This window comes from Electrona antarctica, assembly GCF_951216825.1.
Source record: "Electrona antarctica genome assembly, chromosome: 5".
Taxonomy (NCBI): Eukaryota; Metazoa; Chordata; class Actinopteri; order Myctophiformes; family Myctophidae; genus Electrona; species Electrona antarctica.
The window spans coordinates 48,783,146-48,804,360 of record NC_136810.1 but is presented as its reverse complement, the minus strand read 5'-3'; the positions used below and the strand labels follow the sequence as shown (position 1 = coordinate 48,804,360).

Genomic DNA, 21,215 nt, shown 5'->3' with positions numbered 1-21,215 from the left:
CCAGTGTCCATGACATCAGAGACGGGACTACCTTTTACGCAGAGCCTCGGTTTCGATGGGCACTGATGGGACACGTTTTAACGGACCCCTCACCAACCTTAATCCGGTCGTTTTAACGGACCCCTCACCAACCTTAATCCGGTCGCCTGTAAAACAAGCGCCCCCTCAGTGACCATCGACTACCAGGGTCTGCGTAAAAGGTCATCCCCATCAGAGACACTGGGCTCACTGCTAAAATCTAAAATATCTAAAACCACATACAGTATTACACACATAAAGATTCTAAACATCATTAACTTTTTTTTTTTCAAAAAGGGTTCTTTAACACTAAAGTTCTTTAACACTAGCATGTCTGAGAGGTCATTTTGACTGTTTTCTTTTAGATTTTGAGGTTGATTATCTTTGCCCATGAAGCTTTCAGAAGGTTCCCCTTCCATGACCATCATCATCCACCACCTATAATGTATAATATAAGTTAAGGTTGTAGTTGTAGTATATAAACTATAAAGTAGCTATAAAAAATGGAAATACTCAAAACTAAAATTGGTGGCTACCTCAAAATTGAAATCTACTTTTCACCACTTATCATGCCCAAGAAACAAGATGTTGTAGCCAAGTGTGGCATGTGTCTAGTATTCAAGATTTGAATGTGTGGATAATGAAATGTGATACCCTAGCAGCCCTACTTTACAAAAAAAACAAAACAACTCATGACCAAGACAACATAATTTGCATGAAATCAGGAAAGAGAATGAATGACCCTTTTTCAGATTTAGAAATGTTTTAATATAGAAAAACCTTTTCAGCATAATTACAATGACAAAATATGAAATACAATAGCCTACTATAAGATTTTATAAGCAGTAGCCTAGTTTGACTGTAGCTCTGGTCCATAGCTCTATTGCCGAACGGCAGCAAGAGCAGTAAGGCTATGGACCAGAGCTAGTTTGACTGTAAAACATTGTACTAATATGCCGGCCAAGTGGATCTAGAACAGTGTTCAAACATTTTCATGTCAAGGACCCCAAAATGTTTATATTTTGGCCACAGCCCCCATCTGAAAATATTTGGAGCCAGGGACCCCATACAAGATTTGTGTTGTTAAAATATTTAATACAAATATTCAAACTTTTTCACATTTTAAGATCATTTTGAAAATAGCAGTATCTAAGCTCACAACGGTCACATTGAAACACATTGTGAGCGTGTTGTTGTGAGCTCCTATTTTTCAACATCTTCAAGGACCCCTGGAGGTCCCCATGTTGAGAACAACTGGTCTAAAGTGTAGAGGATTCACCAAAATATCAGGAAGAATTGTTCACGATTAGGAAATGTTGAAAGGAAAGCCCTGCTGTATTTTGCACGCTACTAAATGGTAAATGGTGCATTTATATAGCGCCTTTATCCAAGGCACTTTACATAGATTGTGCATTACATTCACCCATTCACACACACATTCATACACCGATTTCGGCGGAAGCCATGCAAGGTACCAACCAGCACATCAGGAGCAATTTGGGGTTCAGTGTCTTGCCCAAGGACACTTCGATATGTAGACAGGAGGAGCCGGGATTCGAACCGCCGACCCATGGATCATTGGACGACCTGCTCTACCTCCTGAGCCACAGTCGCCTTTGCATATCTTTGCACATCTTTGCATACTCTAGTATGCAAAGATGTTATCTGTCTTGAATCCCAGCTTGTCAAGGTTTGGCAGACAGGCGTATTGGACCATGGGTGGAGGACCACAGAGGACCATCAGGACATCAGTGGACGCAGGAGGGAGGTGCTCTTTGATCATGTCAGCGTTCACGAACCCTGAACTGTAGCTCCAATCTAAAGGTCAAGAGAACAGAAAACAGGCGAGATAGAGAGAAAGAAGTTTAACGCATTATTCATATGATTAACTGATTCTAATACTATTTATACACAGGCTGAGTGAATATGTGAGTGAAAGAATACAGTATGATTCAGTGCTTATTTTCTCTAACACATCTTTTAGGACTGAACTAACCTTTGTTCTGCTGTCTTTTCTTCATAGCATGAGGCTTTTATACTTTTCTGATTAATGATTGATGGTGATATGTATGACTAAACAGGCTGATTAGAATCAAATCTATCTTTTAACCTTGGGATAGACTGGGATCAGTTTGTATAGCTGGTCTAGAGAGTATACGCGGATTCTGATTGAATGTACACTTGTGTGGAACTATTTAAAAAAAAGATCAGACCCGTCTGAACTGAGTGGTGCTGTACTGTACTGTACTGTACTGTACTGTACTGTACTGTACTGTACTGTACTGTACTGTACTGTACTGTACTGTACTGTACTGTACTGTACTGTACAAGCCCTCCTCCCTGGCCTGTGTGTGTGTGTGTGTGTGTGTGTGTGTGTGTGTGTGTGTGTGTGTGTGTGTGTGTGTGTGTGTGTGTGTGTGTGTGTGTGTGTGTGTGTGTGTGTGTGTGTGTGTGTGTGTGTGTGTGTGTGTGTGTGTGTGTGTGTGATGTGACGCTGCTCAACAGTGCCATCCAGCAGTATTGCGATGGTACTTCCGTCACCTAATGTAGTGGTATTATTTGTGTGGTAGTATTGTATAACAATAATCATAACAAAGCATTTTCTATTTTATAACAATAATCATTAACAAAGCATTTTCTAATTACTAAAGTACAAATTCATTGCAATATACTACTTATATAATTACAGTTATAAAGCACTCAAGTATGGTTATAAAGCAGTGTGTTACCCTGTGGAGGTTTGTCTAGTGTGAACCAGAGGTTGAACCTATCAGGATAATTCCTCTTCACCTCATCCAACTCTTCTCTCAAGAGGATGTCTTTCTCAGTCTGAGAGAGACAAAGAGTTTGTAAGGAAACCGCAAGACACATTATTCAGTTAAAATGTGACAAAGTTCTGAAATTATGTAATTACTAATGATAGCAGAAGGTACAGTACAATTCACTCAATGCCCCAATACAGGGTATGCGCATGCATAAAGTGAGTGTCAAATCGAGTGACAAAGTGAGTTTAATGTTGTTTAATGTCGTGTAATGCAATCAGATAGGACTTTTCTGTTTGGAACTTTAGTATTTTTTTGCCACTCAGTAGGCGTTCCCGCATAACTTCCGGAACCCGGGTATGATGATGTCATGTGTGTAACCTCTATTGGTCATTGCGTTAAACTGAACTGAGCTAAATTCAGCTATGTTTCATTTTAACCACTTAACCCAGCATATACGTATTTTTACTGTAACAAAACTCTATACTAGGCCTGCTCCTGTTTTTCGCGAAAATAGCCAATCCACAAGCTCACACTGCATCACATTGTGATGCATCGTGAGCTTGTAGATCGGCTATGTTCGCCATCGCCAAATGTTAGAGCCAGAATAGTGACGCTAGGACTCAAGGCTGCCGGGATTACTATAGCTGAGAAGAAGAAAAGGAAAGTGAAGTACCACACCTGATTGGCGAATATGAGAGAGCACATTGTGAGGTCAGAAGGGTCTGCTGTGATGGCACGAATCAGCTGCAACATGGGAGTGATACCTGGAATAGACAAAGGACAGTGTACTTCTCAGGGGATATATCAGTGCTTTCAGGCAGAAACCGTGTTTGTCCAAAACAGCTATACTTTTCAGGAAATTGAAAAAAGAGCAGGTGTGGCCAGTGGCAATGGATCCAATGTTATTTTGTCACAGGTGCTTGTTAATACTTTTCATTGGTTCTATGGCTGTCATGATTACAAATTGCGATAATTAATTGCGATTAACGATGTAATTGGTTGTTTTTTTTGCATTGAACAATGGAATATTATTATGTGTATTTCTGTATGCCTTTTAGGCTTCGTAATCACAAATTGTGCAGGGCAGATGTGACCAATAACAAACGTGTCAGTGATTTATTTGTATATTTAAAATATTTTTATAATTTTTTCGTTACAAGCGCAAGCTTTCAGATCTGCTATTTCTGCTATTTTTGAAAAATGTATGGACATTTTCAATGCTTTTCAATGCCCTATTTTATGACAAAGTCTAAAATAGTGTGACAAAAAACAAAAGTCATGATATTGTACTGTATTTGACATTGTAGTACACTGTACACTACAGTACATTCATTAACAAGGAGGGTACAGTGGACTTTCTGTGCAAACAAAGCAGTATGCCATGAAAGTTCCTCCCAGATCTACTGTGGTGTGCAGTAGGTTAACCTCGCCTCACCAGGCTTTCCACCACCTCGGAGGAAAGCCTGGTCTCTGTTTCAAAAGTCTGTATGATCCGGTCGGGAGCGGAGGATTTTTTTTCGAACCGATTTTTCTCAATAAAAGCTCTCGTAGCCTGTAGCTTTTATTGAGAAAAATCGGTTTGAAGGAAAAGGAAGTTGCCGCCCCGTTGTTCCTGCCTGTCGACTACAAAACAATACTACAACATGACGTAACGATATCATCCGCTCCCGACAGGATCATATACCCTAAATGAAATGGTGCCCAGGCTAGCAGTAGGTAGAGGTAAAACGACTTACTATCATTGGATGTAATGGTTGAAAATGTTTTTTTTAAATAATCTATAAAACACCTTTTGTCATCTCTCACTCTCACAGCCACAGATATTATGTATCCTCTTACAGACTGTGACCCATCATTTGAAATTGAACATAAATGTAAATTAACCTGTTCCACCAGCGATCATGCCAATGTGTTTGAACTTCTTCATCTTAGGCTCAGACTTCTTGTCAGGTCGGATGGAAAATTGACCTGAAAGAAATAAATGTTCAATTTATCCAATGCGCTTTACATAAAATGTGCATTACATTCACCCAAATTCATACACACATTCATACACTGATGGCGGAGGAAACCATGCAAGGCACCAACCTGCACATCGGGAGCAATAGAGGGTATGCGCGTGACATCATCAAACCAGGAAGTTATGCAGGAATGCCTACTGAGTGGCAAAAAACGACTTTCTGGCCTTGACAGCCCATACATCCACATAGAAAAGTCATATCTGATTGCATTAAACAACATTAAACAATGTTAAACTCACTTTGCCTGTTGCTTTGCCACTCGATGTGCCATTCACTTTAAGCATGCGCATACTCTCTATAGGGTTCAGAGTATTGCTCAAGGACACTTCGACACCAACTCTGGGGGAGCCTGGGATCGAACTGGGAACCTCATGGTTCCCATGGTTCCCATGATCCAGCCGCTCTACCGGCCACTCTACCCTGCCCTGAGTCACTTCTGCCACTACAATGTTATACTACACTGCCATCTGTTGGCCATAAAAGGTTAATGACATTCAAAAAGTAACAGCTCAATTTAAGTGCTGTAAAGCACTTTGAGCTGCATTTCATGTCACGAAAGGTGCTTTACAAATAATGTTTTATTATTCATCACGATTAATTCAAGGCCTAGATCTCTCTCTCTCTCTCTCACCATTCCCATTGTACATGAGCAGTCCATTGGGTCCTCTAAAGTCAATGGTATCTCCTATAGCCATGTCATTCAGGTACTGAGACATCTTTCCTCCATCTGGAAAGGAAGGATGGCAGTTCTTGTAGTACACCTGAACAAATAGAATATATTGTAATTTCAGTCTGTTATCCCCCCAAGCAGTGGTGTAAAGTGACTAAGTACATTTACGTAAGTACTGTACTTAAGTACAATTTTGAGGTATTTGTACTTTATTTGAGTATATTCAATTAACCAATACTTTTACTTCTACTCCACTACATCTCAGAGGCAAATATTGTACTTTTACTCCATTACAATTATTTGAAAAGTTACTAATTACTTTATTATTACAAATACATACATTAACCACTTCAACCCCATATACATTTCGGGTATTTCAAAATAGTTGCATTGCGACACATTGTGAGCTTGTAGATCTTCTATTTTCAGTTGAAAACTTGAAATGTGACATTCTGCAATGAAAACAATGAATTTACTTTTGGTACTTTAAAGTACATTTTGAATTCCAGACTTTTACTTGTAACAGAGAATTTCTACATTGCAGTATTGATACTTTTACTTAAGTAACAAATGTGAGTACTTTTTCCACCACTGCCCCCAAGTAGTTTTCACACAGTGAGCAGAGGTTTGTTAACACTCCAGTTTATTTAGTTATTATATATTTAGTTTTTGTATCAGTTCTATCTATCTCTGATATGGTGTAATGACCCTTTGGTCTGAGAGCAGTAAACTGTAGCAACAGTTGAGAAAAGATCAATAGATTAAAGGAGCATTCAGTGATTTGGGTGATTTGGAAACCGGTCCGCCCCGGTAACAAGATGTGCACATGCACGCACTACAGTGGGGAGAGACACGCGACAGGCCAACAGCACACACACACCAAGGCCCGCCCCGATCATGATTGGCCTCTCTATCCTGATTGGATGAAGGCTGGGCCACTTAACCAAAAACTAAACCTAAGGTTTTTTGACCCCCAGGGTTAACTGGGGACAGGGAGGAACTCCTTATATGGTCAGCACACTCTATAGTAGGGAGGATTATATAAAATAAAAATAAAAAAATTATATTTGAATTAAGTGAAATCACTGAATATACCTTTAAGTGGCTACAACAAAAACATCACAAATCAATTAATGGATGTTAAACTTTATGACATGGATATGAAACGCTGCTTATAGCTGTACAAGATAATAAACCAGAATGTTGATACTGTATCTGTACAGTCTCTATGATCTATCATTTTACCCATTAAAACCGGGAAAGCAACTGTGTCATTTCATTTTAGATTTTAGTTAGTTTAGTGTGTATATATAATAGCAACTTGTATTTCCGGAAAACTCTTTCTTAGAACATTGGCTTAGAACAGTAGTTCTCAAAAATAGTAGATATAAAAGCTCACAATGCGTCACTTCGTGCCATGCTGCAAGTTTGTACATCTGCTATTTTCTTTTTCTTTTATTTTTTAATAAATCTTGAAAGCGTTGAATAATAATTACATAATAGTTTAATACGTTTTACCGGGGGGCCTTGGCACAAAACATTTTCAGAGGGGGGTCGACAGTCAAATGCATATTAATGCATTCATTTTAGGGGTCCTTGGCACAAAAGGTTTGAGAACTTATTTAGAAGGCATTTTGTAGAATCAGCCTCATGTGTTATGTTATCACTATTATTAACCATTTAAGCCCTGCATAATTTGTCATACAAATAGCTAGCAGTTAGCAAACAATTATAATACCTGAACTACAAACATTTAGATGAGAAGTTTTTGGTATTTGTTCAAAAATAAAATATATTTAAAAATACCTTAACCACGAGATCAACGTATCCTTGGTCTTCATCACTGGTGACTGGAGTATAGGCTCTGACCACCAGACTCCCATTCACCTTAGCTGACAGATACACATGTTGTCCTGCAGAGCAGAGGGAAAATAAATGGGGGTCAGAATATTTGGATCATATTCCAGTGGTGGATAGAGGTAGTAGAGGGGACATTTATAAAGTTCAGGACAGTGAAGCAGTGCAGTACGAAAGCAAGGGAGTACTATAAATAGACACAAGGCATATGACACAGGTGAACACAATGGACAATTAACACAAACATGTATTGGCAATAACTAACAGGACACGTGAACAGTATTATTTGCAATTCACGGGACTGGTGACTGAGACAATACAGGTAACAGCAACAAAGGAAAACAGGAAACACTAACGCTGCTTCACAATAACACAGCTATAAAGTGAAACCTGAGTAAATACACAGAAATTAGGAAACAATAAAATGTCACTACAAAATAAAAATGTATTATGATACAATATACATTATGTTCAGACCAAGTTCAGATGGCTACAAATCCTGCTTCATGCTTACTGCTGTTGCTGCTATGATAAAACCAAACAATTTCCCCAGGGATCAATAAAGATCTGTTTGTCTGTCTATCCATGTATAGCAGGCTATGTTGTCTATCTGTCTGTCTGTCTGTCTGTCTGTCTGTCTGTCTGTCTGTCTGTCTGTCTGTCTGTCTGTCTGTCTGTCTGTCTGTCCAATTAATTAGAAAGCCATGAACGTTCAACATCAGGGTGTGAGAGGAGAGGAGAAGAAGAGAGTAGTGTATTCATAGCATTCACACAGTACCTACTGGCAGACCAAGGACATGCTCTGGAGAGTGAAGGCCAAAGCGAAACCTCTTGGTATCATGGCTAATGTCCTGTGGAAGGACAACATGGGACAACAAACAAAGTGGCAATCTGTTCATCAGCATTACGCTCTCTGCTCAGTTACATTTTCTGAGATACCCAACTTTTCTGCTTTGAAATCGTTTGATGGTTCAGCATCTTGCTCAAGGACACTTCGACACTAACTCTGGGGGAGCCCGGGATCGAATTGGGTACCACACATGGTTTTCCCATCCGGCCGTTCTACCGGCCACTCGACCCCTGAGCCACTGCCGCACCATTCTCCTGTTTGTTTACTGTATTTCTCATACAAAGAACTTCTCTGAAAGAAGTATGTACGGGCGGCAGTGTCTCAGGGGTAGATTAGCCGGTGATGGGAACCGCAAGGTTCCCAGTTCGATCCCTAATAATTGCTCCTGATGTGCAGGTTGGTGGTGGTTTCCTCCGCCATCGGTGTGTGAATGCGTAAATGTAATGCACAATCTAATGTAAAGCGCTATATGAATACACCATTTATGTACAGTACAGTCCTTATGGACCCCCCCCCCTCCTTACCTAATTGAAACGTGTGTAGCAGTCACCTCTTTGTCTATAAACAGAGTGGACATACCTCTTTGTCTATAAGACGGAGTGGACATTTGACTGTGGGATCCTGCAGTGTGACGGGTAGCTTCTTCTTCTCTCCTCCTCCCCACAGGAAGAGACACAGCACTGACACTATTACCACAGAAACAGCTACGATTACCTGTGTGACAATACACGCACGCACGCACGCACGCACGCACGCACGCACGCACGCACGCACGCACGCACGCACGCACGCACGCACGCACGCACGCACGCACGCACGCACGCACGCACGCACGCACGCACGCACGCACGCACGCACGCACGCACGCACGCACGCACGCACGCACGCACGCACGCACACACACACACACACACACACACACACACACACACACACACACACACACACACACACACACACACACACACACACACACACACACACACAAAAGTATTAAACTCAGACTGATGTCAGACTGAAATGAACACTGTCAACAATCAAGCAAACAATGTCTCTCGATTTGTCCAAATATTCAAAAATAGCCTATCTACAAGTTCACAATCTAAACTTAGGCTATTTTTGGAAGTGTGATTAGGGCTTAATAAGTGCTTAAGGAAAATAAAAATCAGTTGATGTGTATATTTCATATTTGTTTCATATTTCATTTGGTGTCGACTCGATTGGGGAGACTATTATCTTTTGCCAAACATCTGCCAACCATCCGTTGGCAGATGTTTGGTCCAATTACATCCGTTGTTTTGTAACTTTAAGGTTTCGCAATTTGTACTTCTGATTCTGAAGGGGTGAGGGAGGTGAAGGGGTGAGGGAGGTGAGGGGTGTGGGAGAGAGAGACAGTGGTATGCCTCACAATTATTTCTCTCACTACACATTGAATCATTAATGTTAAATGTTACAATTTACTATTTTATTCTTAATCTATCAAAAAGTTGGCTGTTTAGTTTAGTGATGTGTTTGCTTAGAAGTTAATCAGAAAATGTCTTATTGTCAAAATGTCGTAACCTGTGGTAGAATTCTCAAAATATCGGGATCGAATCGCCCCAGAAATCTGGCATTGGTCAGGCTCTACATTATGGTATCAATGTCACATGGCAAAAAATATTTCTCCTTTTGGATGTAAGTGCATATTTTGTCACTTTTGGAGCACCGTTGCATATGACTTATGAAACAAAGATGGACATTTGCTCTCAGCATTCTGTTGTTGTTTAGGACGTTTTGTATGTGCACAGTGTGGGTTGGTTTTGTTTTTACTGGCCTCTGCATCAACCAACTCACCCTAGGTAACCTTTTGACTGCTGTACTTGAGGCAGAATTTGAATCCTCTTCCTCATATTCTTGTACTTTTGACATAACATAATATCCTAGTAAAAGGTCCTAGTAAAAGGTTAGTAGTTTTATCACTACACAATTACATAGATTACTATACAGGCAACATGTTAGTTTGTATATTAACCCTCCCAATCTTCCGCCGTAGTCTGAAGACCCACCTTTTCAGACTCCATCATGGCCCATAGCACTTATCCTACCCCCTTAGATAGCACTTTTTAGACTTAGATAGCATTTGAAACAGACTTATAGCATGTCATGTAGACAGCACAATAATTGTATTGTATATAGTCATAGCACATCATAGTAGCCTACATATGTATAGCATAGTATAGTATATATGTATAGTTAATATGTATAGTGTCATTATATAGATATGTTCTAGTTACGTTCTTAGCTTACGCATGTTTCTTGATAAATGCATTTTATATATTTGATGTATTCCCATACTTTTGTTCCTGCCTAATGTAAGTCGCTCTGGATTAAGAGCGTCTGCTAAATGCCTAAATTGTAACCCATGTAGTCATGCAAATAGAGATGTTTGTGCGCAACACCAACAAGAATAATGCAAGCTTGGCGAAAGGGCCTTTCTGTGTGGAGTTTACATGTTCTCCCCGTGTCCCCTAGGGTAGGTACCCTCACAAAAACATGCAGTAATCCTGGTCTCTAAACTGCCTCCCCCTGGCCAGCCGGGGCGCCTGATGGAGGGGAAAGGAACTGGTTGGAATAACGCGTTCCTTCCACGCGCTACGTCCAACCAGGGAAACTCCCCCCTGTCAGGTGTAAAGGAGCAACTTGGACACTCATGCATGAAGGAAGCATGAGTTCAAGTCCGTTGCTCTCACCAGGTTGGCGGAGGGTGTGTAGAGCCCAGGATCACATTAGATAATTGACACAGGGGTGAAAAATGTGGGATAAAAATTAAGGAAAAAAGAAAAAATAATAATGCAAGCAAGCATGTGTCTAATCTATTCAAGCAAATAAGTCCTGACATGTATGAATGAATACACCCACATGAGCCATATTACTGAGTGACAGAATCTAGATACAATAAAAAGACTGAATCTATAGATTATTTTGTTTCCACAGAGGAATTACAGTATGGTGCACTCTCAAGGACTGCAGTCTTAACCAATAACAAGATATTGAAATGATAAAATGAGTCTTACTAAAGTCTGGTCCATTGTTTTGCCAAAAAGTGGGCCCAATCCTGAGTCCTGTCCTCTGTGCAGTCCCTGAGATCAGAGCAAAAAAAGAAGTTGCTTCAAGACCTTTGGAACATCTCTCTCTCTCTCTCTCTCTCTCTCACACACGTCACACACACACGCCTCACAGGGGGCGTGGCCTCTAGCTAGGGGAAAGGCAGGCAGAACCAATGGCTGTGGGGTAAAGGTAACATAAGTTTCAAGTCACCAATAGAAAGAGAGCTCTCGCCATGACTACACATGGTATAGTTGTGTAGGGGCGGAGGAGAATAGAGCCATACAATCACACCACTGTGAGAGAGGAGGAGAGTATTCTTTCTCAGTTTCTCACCCATTCTCACTCTGCAAGCATGATTACTATCATGAGAGCTATTTAACACTAAGGAAATATCACTTAGACTCTGATATTTCCTTGTTAAAATAAGAAAAAAAGTTGGTACGTCTTAAAGTATTTCCCAAACAGTGGGTTGGGAGCTATTTGTGGGTCACGGACACATTTTTATGGGTCTCGACTCGAGTAAAAATACCCTTTAATTTTACTGCATTACAAATCACACTTGTGTGAAGTGCAATACAACTAAAACAACTGAATTCACAATAGTTCACAATGTATACAAACAATACAAAAGAAAAGATAAATAAAATAAAATAAACTGCTTGAATGATATTTTGATAGTTTGGTTTTACAGATTGTAGATGTCAATCTTCAATGAATTATTGACAGCCTTCTTAGGAGGCCTTAACGTCAGTCTTAAAGGGGCATTCCACTCATTTTCAACATTTTACTATGTCATTAATATAGCTTAGAGCTGTTGTGTGGAAATAATAAAAAAGTCCCCCCCATTCTGTGTTTCCTAGAACTGGAGGTCTGGAAAAAAACATTAACATGGTGAAACACATCTTGATGATGTCATCAAGATGTGTTTCACCATGTTAATGGTTTTTTTCATAATTACAGTTCTAGGAAAAACAGAATGGGGGGGACTTTTTTATTATTTCCACACAACAGCTCTAAGCTATATTAATGCCATAGTAAAATGTTGAAAATGAGTGGAATTCTCCTTTAAGTAATCTTTCATGTATAGTTCATTACATTTTGTACAAGTGTACATAACGTGGGTCTCCTACGCTGTAAAAATAATGTCCATGTCATGTAAAAAGTGTATAGCAAGGAGTAAGGACGCATCTATTTATAAATAAACCATTTGATTAAATATTGTACATACATTCTTATTATTATTGCAAAAGGCCTAATGGCTAAATTTCAGAATTTCGTCTAACCAAGTGGAATATACATACTTCATTATTACAATGCATTATGTAATCCTGCAAAGAAGTACCACATCTATCTATAAAATACATAGGCTCTTTTTGTGTCTTTTTTGCCTTTGTGTGTGTGACATCATCAGGGATGCATCTCCAATATTAAGCCCATATACAGTATGGGAATGCCCATATATGGAGATCCCTGATGTCATCAATATTGGCCAGCAACTCTACATCTGACCTCAAACCCTTAGATCTCCATATATGGCCAGTACAGAATTCATTCCATATGTTGATCTGACCCCCCATGCCAAAGCGCCAGCACTCGGCCAGCAGTCTGCCGTCACCCAGGCGGATACGTGCACACGACCGTCGCGCCCTGAGGGTGGCTTACTGGGAGATATACAGTAGCTTGACAGAAAACGGGGAGAGAGATGGGGGAAGACACACAGCAAAGTTTGTCGGGATCGGGACTCGAACCCACGGCACATTACATTAGCTTTTTCAGTACATACCGTGTCTCTCTCTCTCTCTCTGTGTGTGTGTGCAGAGACGTGCTGGCCATTGGGAAATTCGGGACAACTCCCGAACGCCGGTCCAGTCCAGGCCGGTCTGGGCCTGGACTGGACCAGGTGGAAGAGCGCCCTCTAGGCCTCCGCAACTCCACTTCCCGGGCTGAATTATGGGCCCAGTACGTCCCTGTGTGTGTGTGTGTGTGTGTGTGTGTGTGTGTGTGTGTGTGTGTGTGTGTGTAGGTTATTTATTTGGTACACAAAGTCTAGAAACAACCATAGCTGCTGTGTGTAAGCGATAATGCACAACAAGGTGTCCTGACATAGGAATGTAAAGCAGAGGGGAAGATCACCATGATAGAGTCTAGTTCCGTCCCGGCAAGTCTATTTGCATACATCAGATTCACATCGTGCTGCATAATACAACACTTATACAGTGGCCCTGTTTCGAAGGGGGGGAAAATGTTTGTTTGCATAAACACAATAACAAACACCTACTTTATTTGGTAGATATTGTATATATAATTTTTATAGCACCTTAATCCAAGGCGCTTTACAGAGATTGTGATAGAATGGTATTACTGTCAGAGGGTTTTATTTTTGATGGGCACTAGCCCCTCCTATACACAGGTTTAATGTTTGTCTTTAGTTCAATGTTTGTTTTGTAAACGCCATTGACAATGAAGGGAAAATTTACGTCATAATGTACCTCATTACGTCATATTGTCTCTTTATTGTTAATGGCGTTTAATGTTTGTGTTGGCACCGTTTGTTTTACATCACAATTACATCGCCCCTCACTTCACACGGGTGTGATTTTTTTTGTATTTTTATCCCACGATTTTGCAACCCATTTTTTCACCGTGTCAATTATCTAATATGTAATCCTGGACGCTACACTTCCTCTGCCAACCTGGGTGGGCAGCGGACTGACATCATGCTTCCTTCTATGCATGAGAAGTCCAAGCAGCTTCTTTTCACCTGACAGGGGAGAGTTTCCCCGTGCGGACGTAGCGAGTGGAAGGAACAGGTTATTCCGACCAGTTCCTTTCCCGTCAGAGGGTACTTTCAGAGGTTATGGGAGTCTCACTGTCACCTTCAGCTTCTGCTGCAGTCCCTAAGAAAAAGGTTGATAAATTGTGTTTGACTTTGACTGGCTCACCCCAGAATGGGCTCTTTGGTTTCTGCAGCAAGTAAGGTCCAGAAAGGCCTATGAGGAGGGCTCCTACGGGGGCTGTGAGTAGGATGGCTAGGACCGCCACAGTCAGCACATCCATGCCATACTTCTGCGATATCTCATCATTATTAGTCCTGGCCATGTCCAATGCTGTAGAGCCAATAGCCGCCTGTACAGTGGCCTTGGGCAGCCATGCCAGGGAAATGAACACCTTCTCCTTGAAGTTGAATCCCGCAAACAGCACACAGACAAATGTGAAGAAAACTCGAACCGTCAGGGCAATAAGCAGAGAAGCTATGCCCAGACCAACTGTGTTTCCCTCCAGCTGTGAGATTGTGATCTCTGCTCCTATCAGGCCAAATAGTAGTGGCTGGAACACATCCCAGGCCATCCCCACAACTTCCTCCACAGGTTCCTTGTCTTTTCCCCAGCCCAGGCCAGCCAGGAAAGCCAACACTAAGGTGCAGAGGCCTCCAGAACCGGGAAACCCTGCTTGGTTACTTCCAAACACTGCAAATACAGACAGGCCCAGCATCAAGAAGGAACGCTTCATCACCAAGTGTTTTTGGTCACGACTAGGGAAATACTGGATAAGAAAGCCAAGGAGAATCCCAGCAACCAGGCCCCCAGCTACCTCCAGGACGCCTCGCAGCAGGTTGTACCATGTGCTGCCGGTGGCAAAGGCCATGCCCATGCACGTGGTGAAACCAGTGATGGCAAGGATGTCATCGAGGCTGGCTGCCGCCATGAGGAGGGTGGGAATGCCTTGCTCCAAACCATAGCCGTCCTTCTGAAGCATCAGCATGGAGTTAACCACCACGGCCGGAGACACGGCACCGAGCACAAACCCCAGGATGAAGCCCCACACCCAGGGCAGGCCCATGAGGAAACGGGAAACCACGGCTACGCTGGCGGCCTCTATCAAGCAGGGACCCATTGCCAAACGTACGCAGACACCCTTTAACTTCTTCAGAGCTGAGGGATCCAACCCCAGGCCGGCTCTGGTCAGAATGACAGCCAGGGCGATGTTCCTCAGGGAGGCGGACCATTGGGAGTCGATATACACAGCCTCCGTTACCACGGGGACATTCCTCAGCAGGAAGCCCGTCAGCAGCATTCCGAGAAGAGGGGGAAAGGGTGGAAGTTTAGGCAGACGTACGAGGCCCATCAGTTTGCCTCCGGCGACCGCACAGATGAACACCGTCGTGATGCCAAACAAGTTGCCTCCCGGGAGACACTCCTTCCCTGTGATGGACCACACCACTCCAAACAGCACAGCGGCCAAAAGAACTTTGGTAACAAGGGAGGCAAAGAGGCCTCTCGGTGGACATGGGCAGAACTTGCGGAGCAGCGGACAGCAGACCCCTGGTGGTTCTGTGTCGGTGCCTGCATCCGCCACGGCAGCATCGCGAGGAAGGAAGTAGGTAGTCTCCTCAGTGACATTTTGAGTGGAGCAGCGACGGACCACCTGGATCTGGTTCACATTCAGGTGATCTGCATGGTTAGCACTAGCAGCAGTCGTGGTGGCTCCTTCCCCTGCCGGGGTGGGAGCGGGACTGGGGGACACTGGACTGGGTGGAGGACTTGGTGCAGGACTTGCTTCAGGTGTAGCTGGTTTGGTCTGGGTGTCCTCCATGGAATGGTCCTCTGGTCCTCTTTCTTCTAACACAGAAAACCCACTAAAGGGGTGTGGTTGGCCATCTATGGGGCTGTTCCATCAGTGTTGTACAAAAGGTTCTTCTGGGCCACAAGCCCCTATTGATACATCACCCTGTAAGAAATAAATATCATCACACTCACAAGTTTTATTCATATATCCGTGACACGACCTCACTTTTATCTTCAATAGGTATTTTGCTCAGCCAATCAAATCATCGCTATGGGGTGATCAGCCAATCACAAGCCAATGTTTGTATATATATATATATATATATATATATATATATGGGGTTTTTTTGTAGCCCATTTCCAGTATAAGTCGGAAATGCGGTTCTGGAAAACCGGATCTCCATCTATGCCTATATATGGGCATATTGGTCGGATTCACCGTGTGTTGGGGTGTCTATTATTTATAACCCCGCCCCATGTGACGTCATGTGGGTCAATGCATCATCATCATCATCATACACCATCATCATATACAGACCTTATATGTACCCTTATGTTTCAGATACAGACCCTAACTAGAAATGCACTCTGTTGAGCTACCAACTCACGCTTTGCACACAAGTTGGCCATGGCCTACTTGTGCGCGAGCAGAGCACGCAACTTCTCTCACCACTGTTCTAAATATTTCTATATAGTTCTAAATATTTCCTATATATAAGTTTGAAACACAAATTGGTTACATCATCCACATAATAGTCAGTGTTGTCCCTCGGAACCACTGTTTTTACATAAACATATATAGTTACGTCATCAGCCAATCCCCGATCAGCCAATATCTGAGCGACGCCACCAACATACGGAGCCAATCCAATTGGCCGAGGGGGCCACCGACAAACGCAGCAAGCTGCCAACTTGCGCTCTGATTGGCCGAGCGACGCCACCAAAAATGCACATTCCCTGCTCGGATTGGCAGAGTGACGCCACCAACAATACAATACACAAACACAATCCCTGATTGACCAAGGCAGTCACCGACATACAGTACGTAGCCGTAGCTCTGCTCGCGCAAGTAATGAAATTAACTCATCAAAGGCACCGTTCACTTCACACTGGATGTGATGTTTGAGCGGTGCTAACCACTCCAACACGTTTGAGCGTGTGCGGGACGGAACAAGGTACTTGTGTATGCTATTCTAAATGTGAATATTTATGTTACTTATTATGTGTCTTCTTTATATGTTGATTGATGTATTGATTTTGTTTCAGTTGTACGTTCTGTTTGCCGGCCATGGATTCCCCTCATTCCCATTTGTTTAAGTGCATCCAGCGAGGTGTGTTTTGTTTTCTTATGCTTTACGTTCATGTTGTATGCATTACGTTCATGTTGTATAATGTTTGTATGCTTTATATTCCATTATTTACGCTTTATTTGGTACAGTTTTACTTTGGATTGTGAGCAAGCAAGAGTGCAATAAGTCTACCAATTACCAGAACAAGCTGTGCCGTTTTTGGGACTAAAGGCAGTGACTGATAATATCAATGTCCTTGACACGAAAAAGAAGACACGAAAAAGAGAACCACTACAGCATGATGACGTCACGCCCAGCGTATACGCCTATATAAGTACCAGCATCATGTCACTTTTTTGTTCTTCCTTTGTGCATATTTGTTGGGGGAATAGATTTTGAGAGGATCCTTTTTGCTTTTGTCGAGAAAGCAACACTTTGTTCGTACCACCATCGCACTGAAAGATCTTTCACTGATTAGATCTTTGGTGTCATTTGCCCTTGGCGTTGCTGAGGCTAGAGCTGTTCCCATGCATCACTACTTCTGTCACTGCTGTAACGGAGAAGTGAACCCCAAGCTCCCGGAATATATATGTCCTACGTGTGATTCAGGCTTCATTGAGGAAGTACCAGATAACTCCAATCTCCTGGAAGAAGTCCCCAACAGGGCAGATGACACCGTACCTGTACTACCCATTCCACAGGCCGCAGATGTGATCGGGATGTTTCAGCAGATCTTTGCTGGTCTCGGTCAGCCAGTCCATGCTGGTTTTCACATCATGCCCCTCGGCGGCAGGCGGCCAGGCGGTGGAGATCCCTCTGCAGAACAACAGATCCGTCCTGTCGGGATCCTTCCAAACCCTGCGCAAGTCGTCGGTTCTCTGTCCCTCAGCAGCAGCAGCAGACCGCCAGGCGGTCGCGCCGGAGAAGCCTCTGCGGAAAATCGTCCGCAAGCGAACTTGGAGGGGAGCATACAAAATAATATCTTACCTTTACTGTTTGCCTCTGGAATCATTGGCCCTAATGGCCCTAACCCACCTCTCAGCAGCACCAGACTGCCAGGGGGCAGAGAACCGCCCGCGGGGAGCCACCCAGGATCCGTGGAGATGACCATGCAACAGTTAATTTCCGCCGTGATTGGTTATATTGCTGGTTCTGCTCCTCAGCATGACTGGGCCAACAACCCAGGAGTCACTGGTTCTTCAAACTTCATGTGGACGCCGCTGTTGCACTCCAACGTAGGGGACTACGTGTTTGGACAGGGAGGTTTGGACGCCATCCTAACAATGTTGTTAGATCGGTTCGAGAACACCGGGCCTCCTCCAGCGGAGAAGGAAAGGATTTCCACTCTCCCAACAGTCAACATATCTCAGGAACAAGTAGACTGCAATATGGAGTGTTCAGTCTGCAAAGAGGACTTCAAAGTTGGCGAGGCGGTCAGACACATGCCTTGTAATCACTACTTCCACTCGGACTGTATAGTGCCCTGGCTGGAGATGCATGACACATGTCCTGTGTGTAGGAAGGGTATAAATGGAGAAGGCAACGACAACGGACAGAAACCTCATCCATAAACAAACGTTAGCAATAGTTGGGTTGGACACCAAAAAAAAGACGTTCGTACCATGCTACTAATCAGGTATTTTTTAGGATGATACTACACACAAAAGAAAATGTTATACCTCTACCTAAAAAAGGTCGGCAATGGTCACATCCAGGGATTCACAGACGATGGCATCCAGTCACATGGTGTGCTGGAGGTATAGGGGGGACCACCGGACCAATGTCCTGCAGACCCCCCAACAGACACTGGGCATTACGCTTGCTACGTGGTACTGACATCATGACCGGAAAGAAGGTCATGATCATCAATAACCTCAAGAGGTATTTCGCCTTTGAAGTGAAAGTATTAGACCATAAAAATGTAAAACGGTTTTAGGGCGAGCAACTACCGGTGACGCTGCACCATGCCCATGAGGCTGGACGAAGCAACGGCAAAGCTAAAAAACAACTACATTGAAGCGCAATGCGTCCATGTTAACTGTCGCATAAGGGAACAGGGCTGGAATCTGTTAAGCCCCCAACCCCCATCAGATTGGCTTGATACTACACCTGCCCAGGAACTGCTTCACTCTCCATCTACAGACAGACCACTCTGTCAGTGTTTCCACACCTAAGCGCAAAACGGTCTTAAGCTGCGCACGTCTTAAACTGTGCGCAGCTTATTTTCCGAGTTTTTAGACAGCTGGTGGATGGAAATTAAGCTCCACCTCCGCGGAAGACTTGCGCGGAGTAGAGCGATTCGGGAATCTGGCCGTCGCGCAAGTCTTCCGCGGAGGTGGAGCTTCTTTTCCATCCACCAGCTGTCTAAAAACTCGGAAAATAAGCTGCGCACAGCTTGAGACGTGCGCAGCTCTTTAGATAGTGTGGCAGCACCTAGAGTAAGGGTCCATGTCCAAGCAGTGTTGTCCAGTCCACCATCTCCTACTCAAGTGACTTCACCACACTGATTCTCAAGTTCAACAAAGTCAGAGTGCCCTAGGCCAACTTGGAGGCGACTGGCGAGAGCTATATTATATTACTCTCAATTGACAATATTGTATAGTACCGGTATATTGTCTTTACTGTAATTGGTTCATGTGGGGTATAGTTATGTTCTCTTGTTTTGTCTATTTTTGAGAGGCGCTAGAGTCTCCAATGTCTGGCTTTCGAAATTACGTCATATAGCAGCCAAGTCTATGGACTTTTAATGTTTGTTTAGGGCACTAAACAAACATTACCAGGGGCCCCTCACTTCACACTAGTGTGATTTGTATGCATATCCTACTGTATAAGGGATCAGCATTATTATTTTTCTCAGTTTTATTTACTATGGGTTTAATTTATCTTTGTGCAGTGTCTGGTTAATGTGCATAAACAAAGTTGGGTATGTAAAAAAAAATCACAACCGTGTGAACTGAGTGGTGTAAGGTCTTATATAGCCTGATCAGCTGACGTAATGCCTGACGTAATGAAATCACACCCGGGTGAACTGGGTGACCGTAGCAACCATGCTCATTGTTTGAGCACAGACAGACAGACTAACAAAGCCAGTCGTACTCGACCTCACCCTGGCAGGAACTTCAAGAGCTGAGATTGTGTTTCATGAAATTTCCAAGACGGTGATTCTCAGTCCAGACTGAGGACCTCGCAGCTAACGCAGCACCTCAGAAATTGGAAGCTGCCTTACTTTTTCCGAGGAAACCAGAGAATACAAAAAGACGTCAGGGATATTCAACAGCAAAACCTTAACCTGGAGCAACCTTTACTTTTATTATTTGGGGCAATGTTTACCTTTTTTATTAGATATAGTTTGGAGAGACAGGAAACCGAGGATATCAATACAGAGAAGGGAAGACATGTGAAACATGACAGTTGGATTCAAACACAGATCCTCGTGACACACCTGCGGAAGCTAGTGTAACTGGCTGAGCCAGTCAGACCCTTGTGGTGCTCCTCCAACTGTAACAAAGTCACTGGTGGCTCAGCTGCGTCAACATCAAAGGGATCAAAGCTCTCAAGAGTCATATTGTCTGTCCATCATGTACTAGGCCCACCCCCCTACCACAGGGGTTGTCAACCCTTTCTCCATGGCCCGCAAAAAGGGGTCCCCATAGAGTAGGTATAGTCCCCATAGAGTAGGTATAGTCCCCAGATGATTTTCTCCCCTATTTAGAGGGAAAGCCCGAAGGGAAAAAGGCCCCTATTGTATTTCTACAATCTTTTCTTCTTCCGCCACTTTTTGCAGTTCTGGCAGTTCTTTGCTGTCGCTTTCCACCAAATTCGGCAATATGGTAGAGGGACATGGGAAACGGTCAAGAACTGAAGCTCACAATTATATGATTGTATGAATTACATGATCCACTCTACCCACTGATGATGTCACACCTCTCTATATGAACAGAATCAGTGTTTCTATGGCTTATTGTGTTAGTCTGTATTTCTGCTTCATTTTCATAGGGCAATGGAAGGGCTAATCTCAGGTCTGATTTTAACCTAGGTCAGCTATGTGGTCAGGATTATGTTGTATGCGGTTCTCGGTACCCCCCAATCCATT

At 43.1% G+C, this 21,215-nt stretch overlaps 3 protein-coding genes across 4 annotated transcripts; 1 reads left to right on the top strand and 2 right to left on the bottom strand.

The window, feature by feature from the left end:
- Window positions 1-1,663: 1,663 nt before the first annotated feature.
- cyb5r2 (cytochrome b5 reductase 2) lies at window positions 1,664-20,588 on the bottom strand (the record flags this gene model as incomplete). Of its 2 annotated transcripts, XM_079501837.1 has the most annotated exons (10): window positions 20,565-20,588; window positions 11,235-11,300; window positions 8,761-8,895; window positions 8,110-8,182; window positions 7,281-7,387; window positions 5,436-5,565; window positions 4,668-4,751; window positions 3,462-3,547; window positions 2,748-2,847; window positions 1,664-1,836 (listed from the first exon to the last, which is right to left on the bottom strand). In XM_079501837.1, exons 2-10 carry the CDS (start codon window positions 11,247-11,249, stop codon window positions 1,664-1,666), a joined length of 903 nt encoding a protein of 300 aa, XP_079357963.1. In that variant the 5' UTR covers window positions 11,250-11,300; window positions 20,565-20,588. The 2 variants fall into 2 exon arrangements, with proteins under 2 accessions (XP_079357963.1, XP_079357962.1); XM_079501836.1 differs by lacking the exon at window positions 20,565-20,588 and having other exon boundaries at window positions 11,235-11,358.
- Window positions 14,104-15,861, bottom strand: LOC306923382 (sodium/hydrogen exchanger 9B2-like; the record flags this gene model as incomplete). The annotated part of the gene is made up of 1 exon (XM_079501440.1): window positions 14,104-15,861. One exon carries the CDS (start codon window positions 15,859-15,861, stop codon window positions 14,104-14,106), a length of 1,758 nt encoding a protein of 585 aa, XP_079357566.1.
- LOC306924019 (E3 ubiquitin-protein ligase RNF115-like) lies at window positions 17,650-18,693 on the top strand (the record flags this gene model as incomplete). Its single annotated transcript, XM_079502362.1, has 1 exon — window positions 17,650-18,693. The coding sequence occupies one exon, from the start codon at window positions 17,650-17,652 to the stop codon at window positions 18,691-18,693; it is 1,044 nt and encodes a 347-aa protein (XP_079358488.1).
- Window positions 20,589-21,215: the final 627 nt, after the last annotated feature.